General features: G+C 41.5%; 1 protein-coding gene across 1 annotated transcript in view; it reads right to left on the bottom strand.

Moving 5' to 3' along the window:
• ahcyl2b (adenosylhomocysteinase like 2b) overlaps positions 1-23,331 on the bottom strand; it is a 44,554-nt gene extending 21,223 nt beyond the window's left edge. The window contains exon 1 of the mRNA XM_029462040.1: positions 22,898-23,331. Within this exon, the coding sequence (XP_029317900.1) occupies positions 22,898-23,233 (336 nt within the window). The 5' untranslated portion in view covers positions 23,234-23,331. The remainder of the gene's footprint in view (positions 1-22,897) is intronic.
• Positions 23,332-23,938: the final 607 nt, after the last annotated feature.

Here is a 23,938-nt window from a genome sequence, read left to right as displayed (position 1 = left end):
GTTTCCTGAGCCTTGAAAAACACTCAGCTTGGTTCAGTAAACTAAATCACAAGTATGGGGAAGACTGCTGATCTGACTGCTGTCCAGAGGACCATCATTGACACCCTCCATCAGGAGGGTAAGACACAAAAAGAAATTTCTCAAAGAGCAAGCTGTTCACAGAGTGCAGTTTCAAAGCACATCCACAAAAAGTCTGTTGGAAGGGGGAAATGTGGCAGGAAACGCTGCACAACCAAGAGAGATGACCGCAGCCTTAACAGCATTGTGAAGAAGAGTCGCTTCCAGAATTTGGGGGAGCTTCAAAGACAGTGGACTGAAGCTGGAGTCCAGGTATCAAAAGCCACTGTTCACAGACGTGTCCGGGAAATGGGCTACAATAGCCGTATTCCCATGGTCAAGCCACTTCTGAACTCAAGACAACGGAAGAAGCGTCTGACTTGGGCTATGGAAAAGAAGCACTGGACAGTTGCAGAGTGGTCCAAAGTCCTCTTTTCAGACGAAAGCAAGTTTTGTATTTCATTTGGAAGTCAAGGCGCCAGAGTCTGGAGAAAGGCTGGAGAGGAGCAAAATCCAAGTTGCTTGAAATCCAGTGTGAAGTTCCCACAGTCAGCGATGGTTTGGGGAGCCATGTCAGCTGCTGGTGTTGGTCCACTGTGTTTCATCAAGCCCAGAGTAAATGCAGCTGTGTACCAAGAGATTTTAGAGCACTACATGCTTCCGTCTGCTGAAAAGCTCTATGGAGATGAGGAATTCATTTTCCAGCATGATCTGGCACCTGCCCACAGTGCCAAAACCACCAGTAACTGGTGTACTGACCATGGCATTACTGTCCTCGATTGGCCTGCCAATTCCCCTGACCTGAACCCCATAGAGAATATGTGGGGTATTGTGAAGAAGAAGCTGAAAGACACCAGACCCAACAATGCTAATGAGCTAAAGGCCGCTATTGAAGCATCCTGGGCATCCATAACACCTCAGCAATGCCACAGGCTGATTGCCTCCATGCCACGCCGCATTGATGCAGTAATCCGTGCAAAAGGATTCCCAACCAAGTACTGAGTGCATTAAGCGACATTTTCAAATGTTTGATTTTGTTTTGCTGTTATAAATCTATTTTTTTTACTTGGTCTGAGGAACTATTCTAATTTTTTGAGATAGGATTTTTGAGTTTTCTTAAGCTGTAAACCATAATCAGCAATATTAAAATAATAAAAGGCTTGCAATATTTCAGTTGATTTGTAATGAATCCAGAATGCATGACATTTTTGTTTTTTTAATTGCATTACAGAAAATAAAGAACTTTATCACAATATTCTAATTTTCTGAGACAGTCCTGTATATCAGGCTGCTGAACAAACAACAATATTTTTTGTCAAATTAACTAAAGCAAGCAAACTAGACTTATTTACTGGTCTTTTACTGTGTCCTTTCACTTCTGTGACATATACGACCTTCATCCTCCTCTCTACCCTGGCAGTGCACTCCTTTACATTATGGATGGTGACTGATTGGGAACAGAATAACATGTGAATAATAAATGTTAACTCAATACTGGGACACATGGGAGCTCACCCAAGAATGCCATTTTTCACTCGCCTGTGTTTCACAATTAAATTGGATTGCAGGGAACCAAACGGTAGATTTGTTAAAACTTGGTTTCCTACTGGTGAGAAACACAGTAGTAGTGACGTTGATGTGGGATACTGGGAGTGAAGCCAGGTGTAGCTACCCCACTGAGGTGGACTGTGAGGTTTGGCAAGGATGACTTGGACAGCATGTTCACACTCAGCGAGAGTTGTCCGATACAAATACATGTGCAAAAGACAGATACTAGTTCCTAATGTTGCTAAGTAACTATTACAACTCCCTTTAGAAACATCGTGCTCTTTTTCCACACACTAGTACTCCAAGTACAAAAATACGAAACTACCCAATCTTGGATTTTCTTTTCCGGTGTTTTCATTTAAATTTAAGAACACCTCAAACAAATAAGCAACTGTTCAGGAAAGGCACCAAGTGAACGCTTAAAAGAGAAACATGATTATATACTTTCTTGCCCAGAATTGGGTGACAATATTGATACCACTCTCATATCAGTCTGTTAAAAATGCTATTTCTCATTCCAATAGAGGATAATGATGTAACACTAAAGGATCATGTACAAAATAATTTTCCAGTTGTGTACTAGGACGGAATAGAGGCCTAATCTTAACTAATAATTCACCTCCTTTTAACTCCAACAAGAAGCACTAAAGCAGCACCCATATCTGACCTTAGAGATCACAAACACAGGATTTGTGTTCCATCAGCTTATCTAACTCTTGATACTACACAGTAGTATCCTAAATACCACCATACAAGATTAGATAATCTGGTCTGGCTCCTGCCATAACCAGTATTGGTTTGTCCCAACTCTGTGGTAAGCAGTTATGTTTCCGGACAGGGCAGGGCAGGGGATCTCTAGCTGAACACAGTCAACAAGCTAGGTGAACGCAGCTGGGAAACAACAGAACCCCCACAGGGCGAGAGACAAGGAACACAAACATGCACAGATGTAGTGTAGCAGCAAATGTGAGGAGATACTGTACGGTTTCCCCACAGCCATCTAGTGCAGAGGCAGAACAAAGTAAAATGTAAAACTTCATTTAGATAGTATAGACGGAATCGGAGTTTCGGGCTTCCGGTGGAGTCGCAATGCATGCTGGTGGGGCAAGCCTAGAAAAGTAAGCACCAACTCTACAAGGGCCGCCATATTGGATTTATTCTCTACGTGTTTATATTGTATTTAGCTTATTCTTCAAGTGTGTCGTAAACAAACCTACTACTCTACAATGAGTTCTGAACTCCTTACTTATGATGAGGTTCAGATGTGGAAAGTCAAAGCTTTGAAAGTATTTTGCCGCAAGCGGAATTTAAAGGTTTCAGGAACACAACTCGAGCTTATTGCCAGGGTGTTTGCTGCATTAGAGACGGGCATTGAGGAGCAACCAACAGCTAACGAAAGACTATCAACCACAGAAAAAGAAAAGACTAAGCTTTTGGTTATGCCGAGTGGCGTTTCAGTGCCTGATCCCTTGACATTGCAGGATGGCTGGGTCAATGAAAACAACAGCATGACTTCTTGGCCGCCGATATACCTCAGCGATATAACATTATTTTTAATGTCTGACCACGCAGGGAACGATGTAGTTTCATAAACAAACTTTGAACGAATACAAAGAAGGCAAAGCATTTAGACTGTTTGACTCTGGCTGGTTGAAACAAATATCTTTCAATCCTCTCGCAGATTCTGAGTATTAGCTTTTCGAAAGCAAAATGTACTCAATGAAAATTTCCCAATACGCCACATTCGGCATGGATCTGCGCAGTCAAGAAAACTGGCGATATCATAAGTGCTTATTGCAGTTGTGTTGCAGGGTAAGCTATTATAAATATATACCCTAACTTGTGTTTGTTAATTATCATAAAACTCAATATATAGAAAGTACATTTGTCAATATATAAATCAAGTAGATAGACTACATACCCCAGGTCGAGTTCAGGATCAGGGAATTAATTTGTTGGTTTTCCTGGCATAAAATGCTTACTGCAAATCCGCAAAGATTTCTTGGGCTCCCAAGACTTCCTATTGTAATCCTGTCTCTTTACAGCTTTGGTCCATGCTAGCCTTCTATCATTGTTAGTTAGTGCTGATGGAAATGGAAATAGTTCGAACGAGGGCTTGGAGTCGCAATTTTTGCAATCGTGAAGCTCACAATGAGATTCTGCCCATTTATTTAGCTTTCTCCCACTGTTTGAACATCCTTTCACCGCACAATTTCGGTGTCCAAATCCCATAACTAGAAGAGCGATGATTACACACTAAAAACTAGCCAAATACAATGTAAACACGTAGAGAAGAAATCCAATATGGCGGCCATTGTAGAGTTGGTACTCACTTTTCTAGGCTTGCCACACCAGCATGCATTGCGATTCGGAAGCCCGAAACTCCGATTCCGTCTATACTACAATAACTAACAGCCAGCGTGTTGACGCCCTGAGCACCACCGTGAATATTAAGCATTACCTTCATATAGTTAGACTCTCTACTCCTCTCCATTGTCTTTAGACCCATCGGGTCACACACTTCGTATTTCCTTTTCGGCCAAATTCAAATAGAAAACTCACAGGGATGCAAAAGCTTCAGTGACGCAACAACAAACAACACAAATAAAGTTCCCTTTGCTCGTACAGACTGTACCCTTACTAGGAGGCAGACAGGACAAAATAACAACTACAGACGCCGTTGCAAAAACAATGCAAGGTGGGAGGATTTGGTTACAGGTAGGGATGTGTTTGTGGATGAAACTTGAATCTTGTATGGCAAAGAGCTACAACGCAGCCTTTTGTCAGGAGATTACTTCAGAATCACCTGAAAAACAACACAGTGGGGTGTTAAATAATGACGCATAAATATGCCACGGTGAGAAAACAACAACAAACCACTGAAGGCCAGAAGCTTGGATTTGCTAATGTAGTGAATATAATCCACCTTTCTCTTCTACAAAGCAGCTTGTTGAAATCATTCTTTATTTCTTTCCAAATCAAAACAGCAACTCAATAGTTTTCAACACAAGAACAATGCACATATTAAGTTCAAAATGCCAAGCTCCCTCTGCATTTCAGCTGCACTCAATAAGCCTTTGGAATGACTCCAAGAGGGAAAAAATAAATGTTAAGCTAAAATGTTTCCAAGTCTTTGCAGGGAAAATTAAATCCGGAGGCTGTCTAAAACCTTAGAAGATTAGTTTGAGGTTTGGCAAAACATCAGCAGAGAATGACGTCTTGAAATAGTCAAACATTACCTCCGATATCACCACTAAGTTAACGGGACTGCAGCACAGCTCGAGTTTCACGTCATCTGTGACGTCACTGGTTGAGGAGCCAAGTCTATCAAAACACATTTGTAACTAAATGCACACAGGCCTGACATCACACACATTTCTCTGGCTTGTGTTTAACCAGGGTTGGTGGAAATAAGCATGCCTACTCTTTTCCTGCCACATACTCATATGGTCCTACAAACAACACCTGTGGAGTCAGGTTCAATGGGATGCTAGTTGCCAAACAACAAGCAATACACGCTATCAGCCGAATGTTTTACATTAAAGAAGGCATCATCGTGATGCTAAAATGAGTTGCAACACTAATGCTGCCTGTGTGTATACTCAGCTGTACCTATACGGATACAAGCTGACAGGTGATGCTAAAGACATACAGCAATGTTTTTACAGCTGTAGTGTCTGCGGGGTGCCTACCAGTGTCCACACATGTCCCATGTGAAACTTCCCTCCTTCAAGTTTCTGCAGAGGAGCTGAACATTGTGGTTTCTCAAAATAAAAAAAAAGTACCTGGCTCCACAAAAAAAAGAGAGAAAAATTGTATTCATATCGCAGTATGAGCTTTTCCTGTGCTTATTGTTATAGTTGATCCATACCAGAAGAGATTCATCTTCTGTATGTTTCCACACCTGTGCCAAAAGGAACTCGATCCTAATCAAACACAATGGGGTCATGGGATGGAGACCCCTGGAGCAACCCGACACTGGGCCTCTTCAGCTGTCAGCTGGAAACATGTCACTACTGACGTTTGGTTACAAAAGTTTCTTTGTGTAGTAGCAAATGGCATTATCGATTACAAATTCAAAATGGGGAATTCACCATTTTAGCAGCCAGTTGTGACACTTATAAGAATGGTTCTCAAAAGGTTACCTCATAAAACTGCACGTGGGACTTTTTGTCATTAACCTACATGAATATTGAACAGGCCTACACCCTCGGGGCAGACAGTGACTGTGTGGCACGTTCACAGGTGGAAATGTTTACCAGAGTTGAGAAACCTAAAGGGAGAGACAGAAACCAGGACACTTGGGGTTGGAGAATCACTCTCAGGAGGTTGCTGCTGTCAAGCTCCTTTGAAGCGGTAATGTACTAGAAAGAAAGGGCAAAATGTCCTGTATGCTTTGGATTCATTTGCTGTGATGTGAACAGGGACTCAAATATTATGTACACTGCTTTGAATAGTTCAGCATCAGGTTGAACTGGTCAACAAGGTCATGGGCTTGGTTACATGTTTCTGAGTCATTCCTTTGTTTACACTGCGCTCTGTGCTCATTTCTATTTACTTCATCCCAGCTTGAGGCTGAGGTTTTGGTACGTGCATGACTGTACAAAGTAGACCAAGTAAAACATTATTATATAAAACGGACTGATACAGATATTTTTATGTAGAGTCATGTTTTACAGCAGGTTGAATCTTTGAGCGATGGCTCCTTTGCATAATAAGAATGAGAGAAGAAGGCCTCTGGTGAACTGAGGACCACAGACAGGAGTGAGTTAGGACACAGTGTCAATATAATGAGGACAAAGGAAGACCAGCCCTGTCGCTCATCATTTCATCATATTAACACTCAAACATATATATTTTTAGCACCTCAAGGCAGCCTTTCAAGCTGCAGGACATCCATAATTACTGCCCTAAAGACACATCATTCATCAACATAGACAGCTGTCCACTGTTTCTAGACCTGCAGCTCAAAGAGGTGCCACAGACCATTGAATGCCACATCATTCAACCCCCCTCCATCCCAAAACCAAAGAGCCATTATCCACACTGAAAAACACGACTTGTCTCACATTCAGTTTTGTCTGTTAGAGATAGCCTCGTCTGAATGACGTCCGATTGTTTGTGTTGTTTCCCTGATTGAAAAACTCTGCCAGCAGCTGTGATCCTTCCAATATGGCAGTAAAGCTTTTTTTCTATTCACGTCAACACAACATGCCCTTAATGTGCAGGATGTCGTGATTTTGATACTCTACGGGCAAGTACTGCACCCCGTCAAGCCAGTATCGCTGCTAGCTAGGGTTGGGAACAGAAACTCTGTTCCAAGTAAGACCTAAATCCAAAATGCGGTACCCAAAAAATATATACATCTTGGTTCCTTTCATCGATTCCTAAACACGCGCATTGACACAGTCTCTGGACTGGATGACGCTCTGCAAAGCGATACATTTAGTTTTTGTTATGTCTCGGCACTATGGGAAGATTAATAAGAGTTGGGAGCACAGGAGACCGTGCGTCATGGACCGCGGGTTCTCTTCTCTGCTCCGCAACAGCTGATTGCTGTTGGCTCAACAGCGTCTCCCTCCCCCCTCTCACTCCACAGTAACTTGTATAACACCAATCATCATTTTCAACGCAGTCGTATGTTTTTTCTCCAACACGCAATGAATGCTATTTAGCCTTTTTCCAACTTGATAAAATATTATTCATTTCTATCCATGTCCAGCAGAAGGAAAAAAGATCTAAACACATTGTGTGGATGGTTCCTACACCTATTCCAGAGTCAAATTCAAGCACTTTAAGCATTTTCAAGGAGAATTTTAAAGATTTTCCAGCACCTTAAAGCTGTGATAAATTACATACGTACATTTGTATACAAGCATACAATATATTATATAAGTATATACTGTAAACTGTTTTTTTCAATCCTTTATCACATTAAACCAGATGTTATTGTTCTATAAACAAAAATATTTTACGTGACAGCATTCAACAGAAGGTTCACATTTACAATTTCAAGCACTTTTCAAATGTTTAACGATTTCTTCTGTCCAACTGTACAAGCTTTCCGCAGAGTCACGAGATGATGCCATGTAAAGTCAGGTTGTTAGGTCGCCGATAGTCAGAGCACTAATCACAGTACAAAGACATTGAGGAGTTTGGTAAGCACCTTGAGGCATTTTAAAAGCTATTAACATTTAGCAGGAATTACAGAAACGAGGGGGGCTATGACATAAGAATTTATGTTTTTCTGCTTCGTGTTGACATTTTAGATTTCATCCTTTGACTTAATACTTCTGTCAACATCTTGCCGTGTTTGTCTATCTGAAACAGGGAAGAGGGATGCACTAGAGGCAAACCAGGCTGGGTCAGGAGAAACCTGTTGCAAGGTCCTTTGTGGGGAAACCTAAAAAGGGAGCGAAGGGAAGGAAGTGTTCTCCATCAGGCCCACTGGGAAGCTGGCTGTTTATACCTCCTCACTGCTGCTCCCCTCTGGGGGAACCCAGCCTCCATCTCTGGCAACACAACCTGAGCTCCAGCCAGACACACAGAATGGGTACATGTGCCAGGACTAGAACTTAAAAAACACCTTTAATACTATTATAATTATTATTATGGTTTGTGTATTTTCTGTATTAAATCATTATTATACTTGGCAGAGTAGCAGATTATTGTATTTGGGTGCCTATTAATTAATATGCTCTTGGCATTGATTTTAATGAACGGCTGGGCAATATGGAGAAAAGGTAAAGGCAAACAAGTCTGGTAAAAGTTAGGACAATTACATAATTTTACTGTGCCTTTAAAACCATTTAAGCATTCTTAAAGTTTACTTATACTTTATACTTTCACAGAGGAAAACCATTAATTTGTGAATTTTTTTTATTTAACAAAGCTATAATTGTTAGTAGAAAAAACAACTCTTATCGACGAGTTTACCAAGTTGGCGATCACCAAACAATGAATTAATCACCGTAAAACATTTTATTTGGAGTGATCATTACTGGAAAATGATAGCTACTTCTTTTAACACATTCATAATTAAATATGCTTTGGTCATACCAATAAACAATATTCTTGTTAAATTTTGGGGAAAGAAAATAACCTTTTATCAGGTGCATTAGACCGAAACACAATGTCACTATTTGAGTTTTAACTGAAAACTTGGGATTGATACTACAGTATGTTAAGAGTCAACACCTGCTCCGTTCCGGGAAGCTTGCACTGACCAGGAAATCTCATATTACCAGACAGACACAAAGTCTGCATCGTGATTGGAGGGTGACTGTTGGCAACAAGTAGCTCAGTCAGGCTTGTGAACCGGATATACAGGGATGGAAGCCTAATAGTACGAGAGTGTCCTATAACTGGACAGTGCTCAAAAAGGTTTTTTTAGAAGACAAAATGACCACTAATAAGACAGCTGTCAAGTTCCTGGTAGACAAACTTTGCAGCCATCTTTCACCACAAACAGTTGTTTGCTCTAATGCTTTTCCAAGTGTCCATGGGATGATAGCAGGAGAAGAGCTGATGATAAACAAAGTTAACACATGGGTGGTGGTCTAGTGGTACGCCTTCCAAAACAAAACACTAGAAGGTCGGGAGTTCAATACCAGGCTGCCACCAGTGTATTTTTCAGTGTAGATTGTCCCTGTACTTAGTTCAATGTAAGTCACTCCTGATAAACAACCAGTAATGTAATGTAATGTAACATAGGCAGAGAAGATGAGACAGGCTAAGTGCGAGGAGGGGTACTCTGAAATCAAAGTGCCAATGGGCTGTTAATAGCTTTATGTTATGTCGTCGGCCAAAAGACCTAGAAAAGTGAGTGATGGCATAAAAAAAAAAGACTACAGGGAGAGGAAAAGAGGAGTGTTAATGGCTTAATGCTATGAACAAAATGTCTGGAAATATCCTCAAAGCTAAATCCTGAAAGTGCTTCTGCTAGGATGTCCCAAATCTGGGAATGATTTAGAGTAAAATACAGGACTGCAAATCTCCAAAATCTTTCAAAAGAGAGGTAAAAAGGAAAGAGAGGCCTGTAAGCCAAGAACTGTAAAAACAAAATGGCCATGCACATAAACCACTATGCATCCGATATTAAATTCAAACAGAGCAAAGTCTGGTCATTACATCTAAAACAAACGGGTGCAATCAGTGATATGGGCAAAAGCAACAGATATGAGAGGCTACTAGACAAAGAAGCGAATGTCTTGTTTTTTTAGATTTCCCACACGCATCTCTGCAGGGGCCGTGCAGTTTTTCGTGCTTTCTTCTCCCTTCTTTTTAGCCATTTCACTCCCTTTCAAATCCTCCTCTTTCTTTCTTACCGCCACAACACTCATGCTTATACAAGTTGGCTGGAGAGTAGAGCACTGTTTATTATGTGGATGTTTTTAGGAAGCCGTTGGATGGCCCATCAAAGAGTTGTCGGCTGGATGAGTTTCTTTACCCTTTCAACTGCTATTCCTGGATTACTATTGTGATTGCGTTCAAGAAAAAACAGAAATAGAGTGTAGCAGACAGATAAGTGCCTGTGTTTTTCTTCTTCAGTCTTTCTCTGTGTCTTTCTCCCATCTCGCCATACTCTCGCCCTTCTCACAACTTCCCTGCCTGCCTTATTAAAGCTAGATCAAACACAATCCCAGCCAGTGCCCTCGGATTCAACTCACAACAGCTACAATGTTCGAGGATGAAAAAAAAAGGACTGCTTATACTGTATACAGCCTCAGTCTAGTGCCAACAAGAAAACAACTGTTCCGCTTTGTTGTATTTTTTAAAATCTCTTATTCTTTTTGATTTCTTGTTTTAGAACTTAGAAATGCTTACCAAGATGAATGGACAGTTGAGGATTGAGCTCTGCTTTACAGTTTTGAATAACTGCCGTCATGAGAACTTAAAAAAGGTTTAGAGCAACAAGAAGATGCATACCTTCAAAAATGTATCCACATACTGGACAGACAGTTTACTACATTTGCACAGTAATTTATCATTAAAACATTCAACAGTTTTCAGCACAGCCCATTAAATCAAACTGGCCAGCAGGGCGGCAATGTGCATGTTTATCTCCCTGTTCACCGATAATTGCACTGTGTCAAGTGAAGTTACTGTCGAACACACTACAAACACAAGCAGTAGAGTCGCTTTTGTTTTCGCAATGAGAAACTGCTCCGTCATGGAAGTTAGAAGCAACAGCAGCATGAAGACTTCTCCTTCCTCCTGCATTGACACAGCGATAAGAAAGAGTTTGTCAAATTCAGATTTCGGGTGGAAACAAATGCTCCTGGAAAAAGCGAGCAGTCAAACTATAGGAAAGACCAGACACTTTGTGGGACAGACACAAAAACAAGGCGTACAACTCTGGCAGAGAGGACGGCGGTGTACTTGTTAAGCTGCCACAGACGGAGGGATGGACAGACACGTAAAAGCAGAGAGGTGCTTGGGCTAGCAGAGAGCAGCACAGGAAAGAAACAAGAAACACAGACTAAAGCAGGGGTCGGGAACCTTTATGGCTGGGAGAGCCATAAAAGCCAAATATTTTTTTATGCATTTCCTTGAGTCATATATTTAATAAATTTGAATGCAACTTTACGTGTGCATTTTTTAAGAATAACACGTCTCCGAGTAATAATAGCGGTATCAGTGTTTCATTGAACACGTGCTCTTTTATTAAATAAACTAAATGCTTATGTTATTTATCTCATTTATGTACACGTTTCAGTGTTTACTGCACGGGTGTCAAACTCAAGGCAATTATTTCCGACCCGCGAGAAAATATCATATGTCATAACTGGCCCGCCGGTTTTGGTAATTAAATCAATGCATGGCACAACCATTTGAGGAAGTATCTAAATATGTGAATGGAATGAAAGTTTTTGGAAAGCAAAGGGAAACACACCACAGATCTCTGGGACGATGTGAGCTGGACTGTTTGTACGACATAATGAGGCATCTCACTGTTAAACCTGCAGCTTCAGGGCCGTGTGATCACGGACATGTATGATGCAGTGAGAGCTTTCTAAGGCGAGCTGCCTGAGAGAGACTCTGATGCAGAAGGAAACTTTGGTCACTACGTGTTTCCAAACACTGACAAACATCTCCACCGCTGTGTTGCCGACCGCATTCTGCTGATCAACTGAGAGCATTTGCAGACTTTGCTGCTCAGATATTTTAATTGAACTGCTCAGCAATCCGTCTGCAGTTGACTTAAATATGTTCCATATCTTTTTGCACTTTATGTGTATCCTGTTCAATACATGTGGACCGTGTTTGGCCCTCGACGTAGTCCCAGTTTTTAATGTTGGCCCTCTCTGTGATTGAGTTTGACACCCCCCCGGTCTACTGCTTGCTTTGTGCAGTTTCGCCTCTGCTCTGTTTCGCGACGGGCGGGGCTCCGCCCCCTACGCACACACGTGTGAACACACCTTCACCTACAGTCAGAGACAGGGCGGCGGAAAGGAGAGGGGAGAACTAAAAACAAATCCGCTGATAAATGTTTTACTTTAAAATGACACAATATAATTATTTATTACTTGTTAATCATGTTAAATGTCAGCTCAAAATTGTCTGCGAGCCATATTGCGTTATCGAAAGAGCCATAGGTTCCCGACCCCTGGACTAAAGGATGAACACATACATCTTTACAAGCGCATGTACTAATGTATACGAGTACGAGTCCAGACAGGAGATGTGAGCCGGCAGCTATGACCTTGACATAACATTTCCATGCTAGGGTCAATATGGCGTGTGTTCCACTACTGTACTACACATACATCGGACTAAGTGTTTTTATGCAACATATGAGATACACAACAGGCTTCAGAAGACTATCTGACCACTCTGACCAATAAAATAAGGAGGCAGCAGCTAGTGTGAGGTGGTACGTATCAGAGCGCAGCATGCTGCCCTGAGGGTGGCTGTGATGTAAGAATGGGTCCTGAGGATTTATATACACAGACAAGTGCTCAGACACACAACCATGCATACACTTGACAGTCCCACACGCAAATACCAATGGCCTAACACGTGTCAACACACACACACACACACACACACACACACAATATATATTGCCAGAGGCTTTATGCCAACACGGGGCTTCACTACACTCAGTGCAGACACGTCACCAGCAGCACCAGAGCAAGTCCTCCGATGCCGTTTCCCTCTGAACCTTCAATACAGCGTAGGCGTATAGTACAATGTGAAAGAACACATGTACATTATAGAGATGAAAGACGAACAGCACAAGCACCTGCTGCTCGACAAACTGGTGGTAATGTTTAACAAATGTCTGTTGTGTGGAGAGTAGAGAGAAGTCACAGCGCCTGTGACAGTAGAATGCAGTAATCAGTAACCAGGTTACAAGTATTTATCATTTACACAAGGAATATGAATAACCCGATATCTCTGTGCTCATGTAAACACCATATCTCGAATACGATAAGCCTCATAAACGAGGTATTTATGTCCATGTAAACACACTCACTGACTGCTTGAGCCCGGAACAATCCCAGTGCTGCTATAAATCTATGGAAAGTATGCAGGGCCATCTACACTGAGCACTAGAACAATACTTATCCTTCTGATACGGTCTGATAGTCACTGTAAAAGCCAGGGACAGTGATACTAGAGGAGAACAGGCAATGAATGATGGGGCTTAGTGACAGATTAGAACCTACCTTCCAACAGAGAGGGGGAGAGGAGAACAGCCGACACACTCTGGGCTTTCTCCAACTTTGTGCTTCTCGTTCACATGCCTTTCCCTTCTTATCCATCACAGAATGCCAAGACTGCAGGCTTCACATGTCATTAAAGGACAAGTAACAGCTTTGATCAGGTTGCTAGTTTCAAAATGCACAGTCCCCATCAAAGACAGCTACAGGTATATGGTTATCCACTAAAACGGCAACTACTACTTTAGTGTACATCCCCCCTCTCATATACACAGGAAAACACACTTTAGTTGTGCAACAGGGTCGTGTTGACCAAACTAGGGCACAGTTTGGAGCCCCAAGGCTTAGTGATCACATATAATGGCGCTGACAGCAAAGTGATCGGCATTATTGATCCGATAGTTTAAAAATATATTGTTTCCGACTCTATATGGCTCTCAATACTGAGAGAAACCCAATGACGTTGTGGAGTAGATGATGATATTTGATTCAATGGTGGATCAACAATGCCAACCCTTAAACAGAAAGCTTCAACTATTTTATGCATCAATATCCATCCACTCATATTTTTACACATGCATCGGTGAAAGCTTTTCATCATATCGGTCACTTTTCTTTTAAACCACGCCAGCAGTGAGAATTCAAATCCTTTCCCTGAATTGAACCACAAATGGATCGTTAATGTCGGTTATTAAACCTTCTATACAAAAAGAAAGATTTAACAACAAAAGTCTCAAAAATAAAAGTTGTTTCTGGAATTGCATGTTAGCTCTCTCCCTGTAGGGAAGGTATAATTACATCAAAAGGGCGCAGACCGGGGTGATGCTGGTCTATTTTCAAATAAACCCATTATAGGGGTCAATGATCAATGTTTAATTAGGAGTGTGAAGCAATTCTTCAGTCAATAGGCTGGAATTGGATTGTTTTTATCCTCGACAAAAGCTCTTGATCACATTTGGCAAAAATTAGGAATGTGAGGAAATTATTATTATTATGATATCAATAAAATGACTGTGTAATGTGAAAGCTGTCACTGGTAGTGATGAGCCCACAGATCATTATCATCCAACTCTGCCCTAAGCTTCATGGGACGTTTTAGCCTCTTTCAGGTTTTTATTTTGCTACCCACAACTTTACCATTTAGGTTCACTTTAAAAACACATTTATCAGGCATCTTTGCTTTGCTTAACCCGCTGTATGCTTATACTACTTGCCCAGCACCAAAAAGGTAGAAAATAGTGGCGCAACATGACCGATATTTCCCTCATGAGGAGAATGACTATTGGACCAGAAACACAACTCCAAATGGACGATAATGTTGATCCATGTTTGCTGGATGCAAAAAAATAAATAAATAAATATATATATAAATAAATAATATATTATAAAAAAAATAATCTAATTACAAGCTTTGTGAGTAATTAATCTAAATTTATCGCATATATCAATATTTGAAAATATTCAAATGGATTTTGGAAGATGAGTGAATCAATGAGTAGCATTATAAACTGGTCAACTTGTCTTTTATTTCAATACCATTTCTCCAATATCTTGTTTACCACAATTATCTTAGACAACACAGACCAACAGTTTGACAAAGTGCAATTTCATATCGGGCATAACATCTTTCATTGCACTACGTTTAAAAAGTTGTGTCATTTGACACCATGTGTAAAGCCTCCATTAGCCCCCTGTCCTCTATCACCTGCAGTCCACCATTACAATACATTTCACGATGGGGTTGTTAATGTGTCTCAGGTAGACTGACTCATTCTGCGTCTGAACGCCTGATCGAGAGATGACGAGACGGGTCGCTCACTTTAGCGTCAGCGGCGGTGCTAGCTAGCTCCGAGCTGCTACGTGCTTTGCGTTGCGGTGATATTTCAGCTTGAAGTTCTCCGATGGTTCGAACATTCTTTGCTGCAGGAATCTCACAGAACGGAGCATCAACAGTTACATCCGGGACTTTATTAATGTAAACTTTCCATTCACTTGGCCAAGTAACGTTTTCTCATCCGCTTCATCATGATGACGAGGCTGCTGTGGCCCCGCCGCGTCTGTGACTTAAAGAGTCAAGGGGGTTACAATTAATCTGCGTTCATTTCTTTGTCGCGTTATTTTTTCTGTGATTAATTAATCGAAATTAATGCGCTAATTCGACAGCCCTAATACTAACAGCTATCTCCTCTGTCTGCCAGGGGACTGGTGGTTTGGTCTGACTAATCGGAAGCAGGGCAGACGGATGGGTGTGTGGGGGTTCATTTCAGGCTTTGTGAGTTCCCTTTTGTGAGGCAGCACTTTTTGAACACAATGTTGGCCCTTTGTTCGCATGCAGTGCTTGAGTATGGAGCTGCATTCCTCGTCATGCTGCATAGCCAGTTCAGTGTTCATGTCCACTACCGTCTACTGATCCTCATGTAAACTCAACACTGAGGGCTAGTGGGCACACACACACACACACACACACACATCACAGACTCACTCATCCAACAGTATCAAAACCAAGGGGTTTAAAATGTCGAACTATGCTGGCTTGTGGAGGACATTGGTTCTAGGAAGTGAGTGCTCTCCCTTTCCCATCATTCAGTTTACTTCAACTGTTCCAAGAACCTGAGCCATGTAAAAAGCCTTTTGGTGGAAAGATGTGTAACTCAATGAGCTGTATACACTCAGTGATACCAAGCGATGACCGGGCAGGAAATGAATGTCAACCAGGGAGTCACAGATGCACATGTGTGGGTGGTACAGTACACTCAGGAACAGGGAAGCACAGGCGTCAACACTGCCAATACCAGCATAAAAACAAAGCAACCACATCAGAGACCAAATACTAAAACCCAAGAGCCACATGCCAGAAACCACAGCAAAGCTACTCTATTCTCTGCCTTAGGATAGTGTTAGGACTGCAATATACAGAGTGTGAAATTGATTTTGGTATGGTGAAAAATGCACCTGTGCTCACTGCAATTGTCAAGTAAGACAGATGACATCATATATAGGTGTCAAATTGAAAATAATATATTAGGTTAAACAAACATACAATGTAATGGCAGAAACTGACAGAATTCATACACAGGAGCTAGTCGGTAGAGTCCAGGTGTTCATTTTTTCAAAACCACAGAGGACAGGTACACAAAGGCAACTATTGTTACGAAATGCCGCAAAAGGTTGGATATGATCATTACAAGAGCTTCTGGCCAAACTGACATTTGAACATAGAATTAATTAGAGCTATTATAATGTTTTTGCTTGATATTGGTCTCGGCTTTCACAACAAAAAAGGCACAGCTGAACACACTCAGTGGCACTCCCACACACATTAGCCATACATACGTTCATGCATGTACAGTTAGTCAGCTTTGACAACAGACTGGTAGTATTAGTAGCATACTTTACCAAATGATACAATAAAAAGCAGCAGCCTTTGATAACCAGACACAATTCAGGGTATCTAAGGGAAGCACTAACCACATGTATTTGCATGTTTATATATTACTATAAGTAGGTGTTTGGAGGCTTACAAATGGGATTTCAATACATTTTTGCCATTTATAAAAATATTTAGGAGATCAAGAAAAAGTTGTGATGATAAATCCCATCATGCAGCTCTACAGCAATGTAGCTGCTAGAACATCCCGTCTGGACAGTGATGAAGAGAGATCACTATGTGGCACCCCGGGGGTGAGAGAAACTCAAACTGGTGTAAAGCACCAATGGTCCGTTTCCTGAGTCGGCCTCTGTGACACGGATGAAGATAGTTTGAGAGGTGTGAGCTCACACAGGCCTTTGCTGTGTGCTGCTGAGATTTACAGAATGCACAGCACATGAACACAATGAGACAGCTACACAAAAACAACAGAGGAAGTGGTGTCCTGGAGCGGGTTCAGTTTGCAACTCAAGACAAAAAGGAGTACGTGATGGGTTTTGGTTTATGTTAGGTAGTCTGTCAATATGAAGGGTACGCAGTAGAGTAACTGTTGAGTCGTGTGACAAGAGGCAAACATGACCAACAGAAACAGAAGGGAGAAAAAGCTAAAATAAAAGTGTTGGTCCATGGTCATTGGAGGAAGAGGAGAGTGAAAGCACCAGAAAAAGATTAGATAAATCAGGGTTTCACTCATAGGTCATTAAAAACAGCGATTAATTATGGCTAAGTGCACTGAGGGCAAAGCTGGCCAAATATACACCCTCACTCTCCCATGAGTGGCAGAGGCAGCCAAGACATGCCAAATTATAAGAATTTATTTTTAAGCCACATTTCTTGTTCTGCCTCCTGGTAGAGCTTCACAGTACAGTCCAGAAACATTCAGCTCTCCCTGGAAGCTCCAGGGTACCATACCATATTAGCGGTCGGAACTTTAACTATGCAAAATGCGATCTCCCCCTCTCTGTACTGACCGGGCTACTCGGCACTGGGGGTTTCAGCTTTCTTTGCAGGTGTTGTGTCGAAATGTGTCGACATTTGCGCATTAGACAGCGATTTGCTGTCGCATTGGTGACGTACCTCAGCAAGCTTGCCCGGGGTCCGTTTGAATCATAGATTTAAGGTTAGTGCACCGACATCTCCCGAGTAGAGGAAAGTAGAAACACCTCTCTAGTAACAAACTTTACACAGATAAAAATCAGTATAGTCAAGTTCAGACATTTTTAAAGAGATCTTTAAACTTTTGTAATCACGGAAATGTGATTGCCACAGCAGCAAAAGAAACATTAAAAATACTATACACCTTGTGAGCATCTATTATATACAGAATGAAGCATTGAAAAACAACAAAAGAACACGAAATACATGGTAACAATCTCCCTAAACATTATGACACATAATCCATTACTTACAGGATTTAATGTGTGTAATAAGGATGTACATTTTCAGCAATTTCTTAAATCAATCATCAGACCATTACACGGCTGGTATCTGCTAAAGAAACGCTAGAACAGAAACAGTGCTCACTTGTATTGATTGATCAAATTCTTACGAGTGACTAACTGATTGATAAATCATTAACATCCAATGTATGCCCATCTCTGTTGTGTTATTCACACCCCCCGGATCATGGTCTGTCCCTCCTACTCGCTGCTTCCCCCGGCGATCCTGCCAGTGACCTCTGCCAATGGTCAAACTTACTAGCTGTCCTTCAACAGCCAATGAAAGCTCCTGTCAGCACAATAACCAGCACAGCAGTGTTTAATCTATTACAGGGCTGGACAGAGATAGCAGGAGCTTTAAGGCAAACTACGGTCACTCAGAATAAACAATATTAATGTTAATCTTAAAGAAGAAAGGCCCTCTCCCAGCTGGCTTTATAGTTTTAAAGCTACAAGTTTAAACTATTTCAAAACATATTTCCTCCTCCATGTGTGCTGTATTAAAAATTAAAATAAATAGTTTAGAAAAGGTGACATAACAGTGAGAAACCTACCGTCAGTGTGTCCAAGAACAGAGTGGATATATGGTGGGGCCGCTGAAATACTTTAAGGAAAACCCTGAAATCTCAACAAGTTAGAGGGTTGGAGTTTGGGATCGGATGAGGACAGTCTAACAGCCACACAGAAACTGGGCTGATTCCAGTTTTCCTTTGAGCTTAACATCCATGGAAAAAGGAGTGAAAGACAGAGACGGCTGGATCCAATGCTTCTTTCTCTCCTACGCTCTCTCGGAGCATTTCTCAGACTTCACACCAGGGTTCCACACTCCCCGTGTCAACACGCAGCAAAAGGATGTGTACGTTTGGATGCCTTAAAAAGACACTCCGGCTTATGTGGTAAAGTGTCTCAGGCTGGCAGTATGCTCCATATGAAATCACATTTGGCAATTTTTATGTTGCTGCCAATGACAGCGCATCTGGCAAATGCTGGTATACTCACTGTGACTGCAGATGCGAGTTTCTTTGAATGCCATGTACAGTATATCTCTTGGCCTTCCATCCCTATTAAGATGGCATTTTGCACCACTGAAACTAAAATGTTACACTTGTGTTGTAGTGTGGATAGGGAAATAGATATTTTGACATGTCAACCTTTCACAAACATTGTTAAAAAACACTAAATGAATACAAAAGTAGGATTAGGCTCTGACCAAATTTTGACTCCAATAAAAGAAGACCGGATCCCCTGGGGAAGGGTTAGGGTTGTGCAATGTGCACACTCAGACCAGCTCAGTGTCAGAAAATACTCACAAATAAGAGTGCATAGGGGAAGGAAAGTGATGTGTTCTCCTTGATAGCCCAGGACAGGCACAGGCAGATGAAGATGCTCAATGACAAGGGTGACAATCAACATAGCAGTAATGTCTTATCAGTTACTAGTTAACTTTCTATAGTCATGAAAAGTTTGAAGGGAATAAACTTCACCCTGTGGCTTCACATTATCTTAATTAACTTCTTCATGAACCATTTATCTTTAGCTCCAATTTGCTTGCCTGTCCGCCTAATCCCACCACAATGAAATCACTGTAGTGTAGCAACTTGGCCAGCTGGCCCAGGCAAAAGAAAGTTTACAGAAAATGTCATCAATGCTTAGGGATTATATGTGGGCAACACTAAATGCAATATATTATAGGTTCCCAAAAAGGCTTCCAATGGGCTACTCATGCAGAGTAGGTGGAATTGATGCAAATGCAGAATCAGACAGGACAGCGGAGCATTACACTAAACCCCACATGTCTTTTTGAATATATAACCTCATCTGCCACACAGTTCTCTCCCCAAGTAGAGCAGCCACTGTAAGCCTGTTTACCAGTGAGCACTACCAGGAACACCAGCTTAGTGGGTGACATAACATTACATCAGCCAGATGATGACCTTACTAACACACTGTTCGTTGGCACCATTCAAAAATATCATGCATGCTTTCCTAAAAACCTGTAAGGAAGCTTGGTCAATGCCAAAAAAGGTCAGGGAAGAGTGATTTAAGTCAGTATCATGATGGCTTACAAGATGAAAAGTCAGTCAGTGTGCCCAACAGGTAAACCATCTTCTTTAAATAAGGCCTCAGTACAGCCACTCAGGCACCCGCCTCAACGTGGCTTGCAGCAGCCCGAGTCAATAGTCACAAACTGTGGCCATGCTAGAAACTAGGTCTGCAGAACTCTTTGCCAGTTTACTCCTCTTCCTATCTAGGAGGCATCACCCTGGACTTCCCAGAAGCAGGACATATTTGTGTCATGCCATGAATGAAACTCATCACTGGACTCAAAAAGCTTACATGTGGGACCACCTAAAACAGAGAGCTGGCCTTTTAATCCCCTCATGTGGCGACATGATAAAGGCATGGATTAAAAGACAGCCATTCATCCAACACTGCTGCCTGCCTGCACACAGCTTCACTTACCCTTTATTGCACTGGGCAAGCAGAATTCAGCAGATGTGCAAGGCCAGACTGCGGTCGTATATGCATGTATCTATAATGCAGTGTGCCATAAGACCCACTATGCTTTGTGATGTATAAATAGGCTGGAGCCAACATTTTGTCCCAGTGGACATACACTAAACGTGGTTGATCAGACAAATGCAGTGACACCAGAGTATTTAAATGTATATAAAGGATGGATGTCTGACCCAATGTATTTAGAATGTCTATTATCCATTACTCAGGCTTACAGATCTCTGCATTATATGAATTAAAAAAAAGAAATCAGAGATGCATTCTCTTAGGTTAAAATGATCCCCGTTTTATATTCTCTCTTTACATTAACATGGTCTCTATATATTAAAAAGGGATGGATTAAATAGACAGAACATCCTTAACGTCACCATTATTTATAATTTAACATAATAAAAATGATAACTGTTCTTATTAAATATTAAACAGCAACAACATTGGGTCCCAAATAAAAATAGATAAAGGGCCTACAGCTTCTGCCAAGTATAAGTAAAAATGTATTTTATTTCAACAAAAAATACTTTATAAATTAAGATATTTTACCTTAGAGAGCCATACATTTTCTCAAATTAACTTTTTGTACCATTGGTCTTGTATGCAAAATAGGTCTCTTCAATAATCCAGATGTGGCTGTTGCACATCCGGTTTTTGGCTATCCCCCAAATGTGGATCAGGCTGTGGGCCCAGTGCTCCATATGCCTGTTTGCTCGGACAGTCTGAGGTACGTAAAGCAATCTGCTCTGAGATGCTGTCGATGTGCAGTCCATTCTTACACTGTACTATCCAGCTCTCCTACTATGGGGGTTTCCATAGGGGTTCCCTAACGGGGGTGGTGAGTGTATCCTTTTCGACTTCTCTATAGGTTTCGATCTGACAATCAACCAAAACTTTTGTTTTTCTATCTCAAAAAGGTTCATAGTGAAAACACACTAAAAAGTATTTTGCAATGGGAGAGCACAAACTGAGCAAAGCCCATTTCAAAACCGACATTTTCATCATTGGGCTTGTTAAGGCCACATATCTCAAATAAATTCCTGAATCTGACAGTCCCTGATTAAGTGAACTGGAGCCTATAAATTAATGTCAACTCTTAATAATAACTTTGATCAGAAGGAATAGAGCTGGAAGCTTCCTCAAAGGATTCCTTATCAAACGTGTTCTTTCCTTGAACCTTGCCCTTCATATCCACTTCTGTCCCAATCAACACTTTGACAAAAAGATAAGATGCATTTAGGTCACAACCACAGAAACACTTTTTGGATCCTTGCTCACCAAGGAAAATAAATGCCAAGTTAGTCCAACCTCTGAATATGGCAACAAGGGCAGGAACTCCCTTCACTGACATATAGGTGTCCTACAGGCTAAAACAGGCTTGATAAAACATAGTGACAGCAGTGCTCTGGGGTCAGGGATTAGTGACTACTGTTATGTCTGTTATAATTCACTCACCTTGGGTGGCACTGCATCAATCAAACCAAAATTATTTATTTTAAGCCGTAAACTTTGAATATCTTGAATATACTAACCTGAGGTCAGATCATTTGAGCTACCTAGCAGTTGAAGCAGCCCCAATATTGTTACTTTTACTGCATCTGAATCTTACTGAAAACAACCATACATAGACTATTAGCTACCACCCTGATACAATAGGGTCCCACGTGCCCCAAGTGTGCAAGTTACTCATTTGTATTTTTTTTCTTGTTGTTGACTAAGCAAACTGGTAATTATTAAAGCAAATAAGCTAAGACTGCAACGCAAGCTTTCATTCAAGTGACTGACACTGCTTAATTTTAGCTAGCATCATGTCCTGTATTTTGTGAAAGGGTTACGTTTTTTGGTGCGCATGATCATTGTTAGTCACACATCCACAAAGCAAAACAAAAGTAACCCTGTTTTAAAAAAAAGGGAATAGCAAAACCCCATCTCAACAAAACTTGTGACAGCAGTTGGATACTTTTGTCCAGCTCATGCCCTAAATATGCAGCTATGTCAGCCTAAATTAAATGGAAACCCCCATTTTTAAAACAGTGTTTAGCCCTTATTACACACTCTACAATGTTATTAACACCGAAGACTATTATTAAAAGAGTTACTGACGTCGCTGAATCAGCTTTGGGACCAGCTAGCCTGTTAGCATCGTCACACAATGCAAGCTTTCCCAGCGAGATTTCATTACGGTGAATCGCTTAGTGGTGGTCCAATAACATCGAGGATATAGTAGGAGAAAATGTTGTCTCACTCGCCTTTTTCATCCGCGGAGCCTCAGCAACAGTACCGTCACGGTTGACAAAAGCCTCTCCGCCGTTCTGCTGCAGGTCCGTCCGCTTCATAGCCGACGCCTGCGGCATCTTCGCGGGGTTCGTGTTGAGCAAACCCAGGCTTCCTTCCCCGGCTTTCGCGGAGGGCTCCGCTGTAGGGGACGCAGCAGCAGAGGAACCGGCCTCGTGCGGGTCGTTTCTGGCGAGGGTCTTGCCCTCCGAGGTCGGTGTCATTGGGGAACCAGCCGGTAAGTCTTTGCCGGTGGGGACGTCTTTGAGTTCGACCTCTGCCATTTTCGCTGCCACAACCTGGACTGACATCGCTGCAGTTTCACAAAGTCCTTTTTCCAACACAAATAGCGAGTCAAGCGGATGTGAACGGAGGAGCGACTATGACCAAATGCATTGTGGTCCTTGTAGTTCCTCTAAGTATTTAAAAAATGTCCCCCTTAAGCCACCTCCAATACCAATGATAGGCATACATCTGACATTTCACAAAATGTTAGTTAACATTGGGAAAAACAATTAAACCATTGACATATGCACTTAATTTCTGAAAAGCAGCCCCAATCGATAAAGGGACTACATTCCCCAGCAGCAAAAGCTACACTGCAAACTGCATTATGGGAAATGGCGTTTTGTCATAAAAGAGGACGAGACTAAACTACAAAACAAACATGATTTATGTAATATTATGCCGTTTGCTCACAGGGCAATCACGTATAACATTTATACGTGGTTTTATTAAATTAGGCAGTCATTTTCTGGACTATGTGCTTAATTCCCAGTTAAACATGTGGTAATTAATAACACCAGGATGCACTTAATCACTTGTATAACATTATGAAGATATTTCACAGAAAGTTTGTCCCGTTGACACAATTTTTTTTAATAATACTTGAAATGGTCAGTCAACATTGTTCTCCATCAAGTCTTTCACTGGATGTTGCTGCACAAGATACTGCATCACATTACAGTGCTTGTGCGGTGAATATGCAGTATGTCATGAGAGAACGGGACCAGTAG

The sequence above is a fragment of the Cottoperca gobio genome, chromosome 23 (assembly GCF_900634415.1).
Source record: "Cottoperca gobio chromosome 23, fCotGob3.1, whole genome shotgun sequence".
Lineage (NCBI taxonomy): Eukaryota > Metazoa > Chordata > Actinopteri > Perciformes > Bovichtidae > Cottoperca > Cottoperca gobio.
This window is presented reverse-complemented; position numbering and strand designations above follow the sequence as displayed.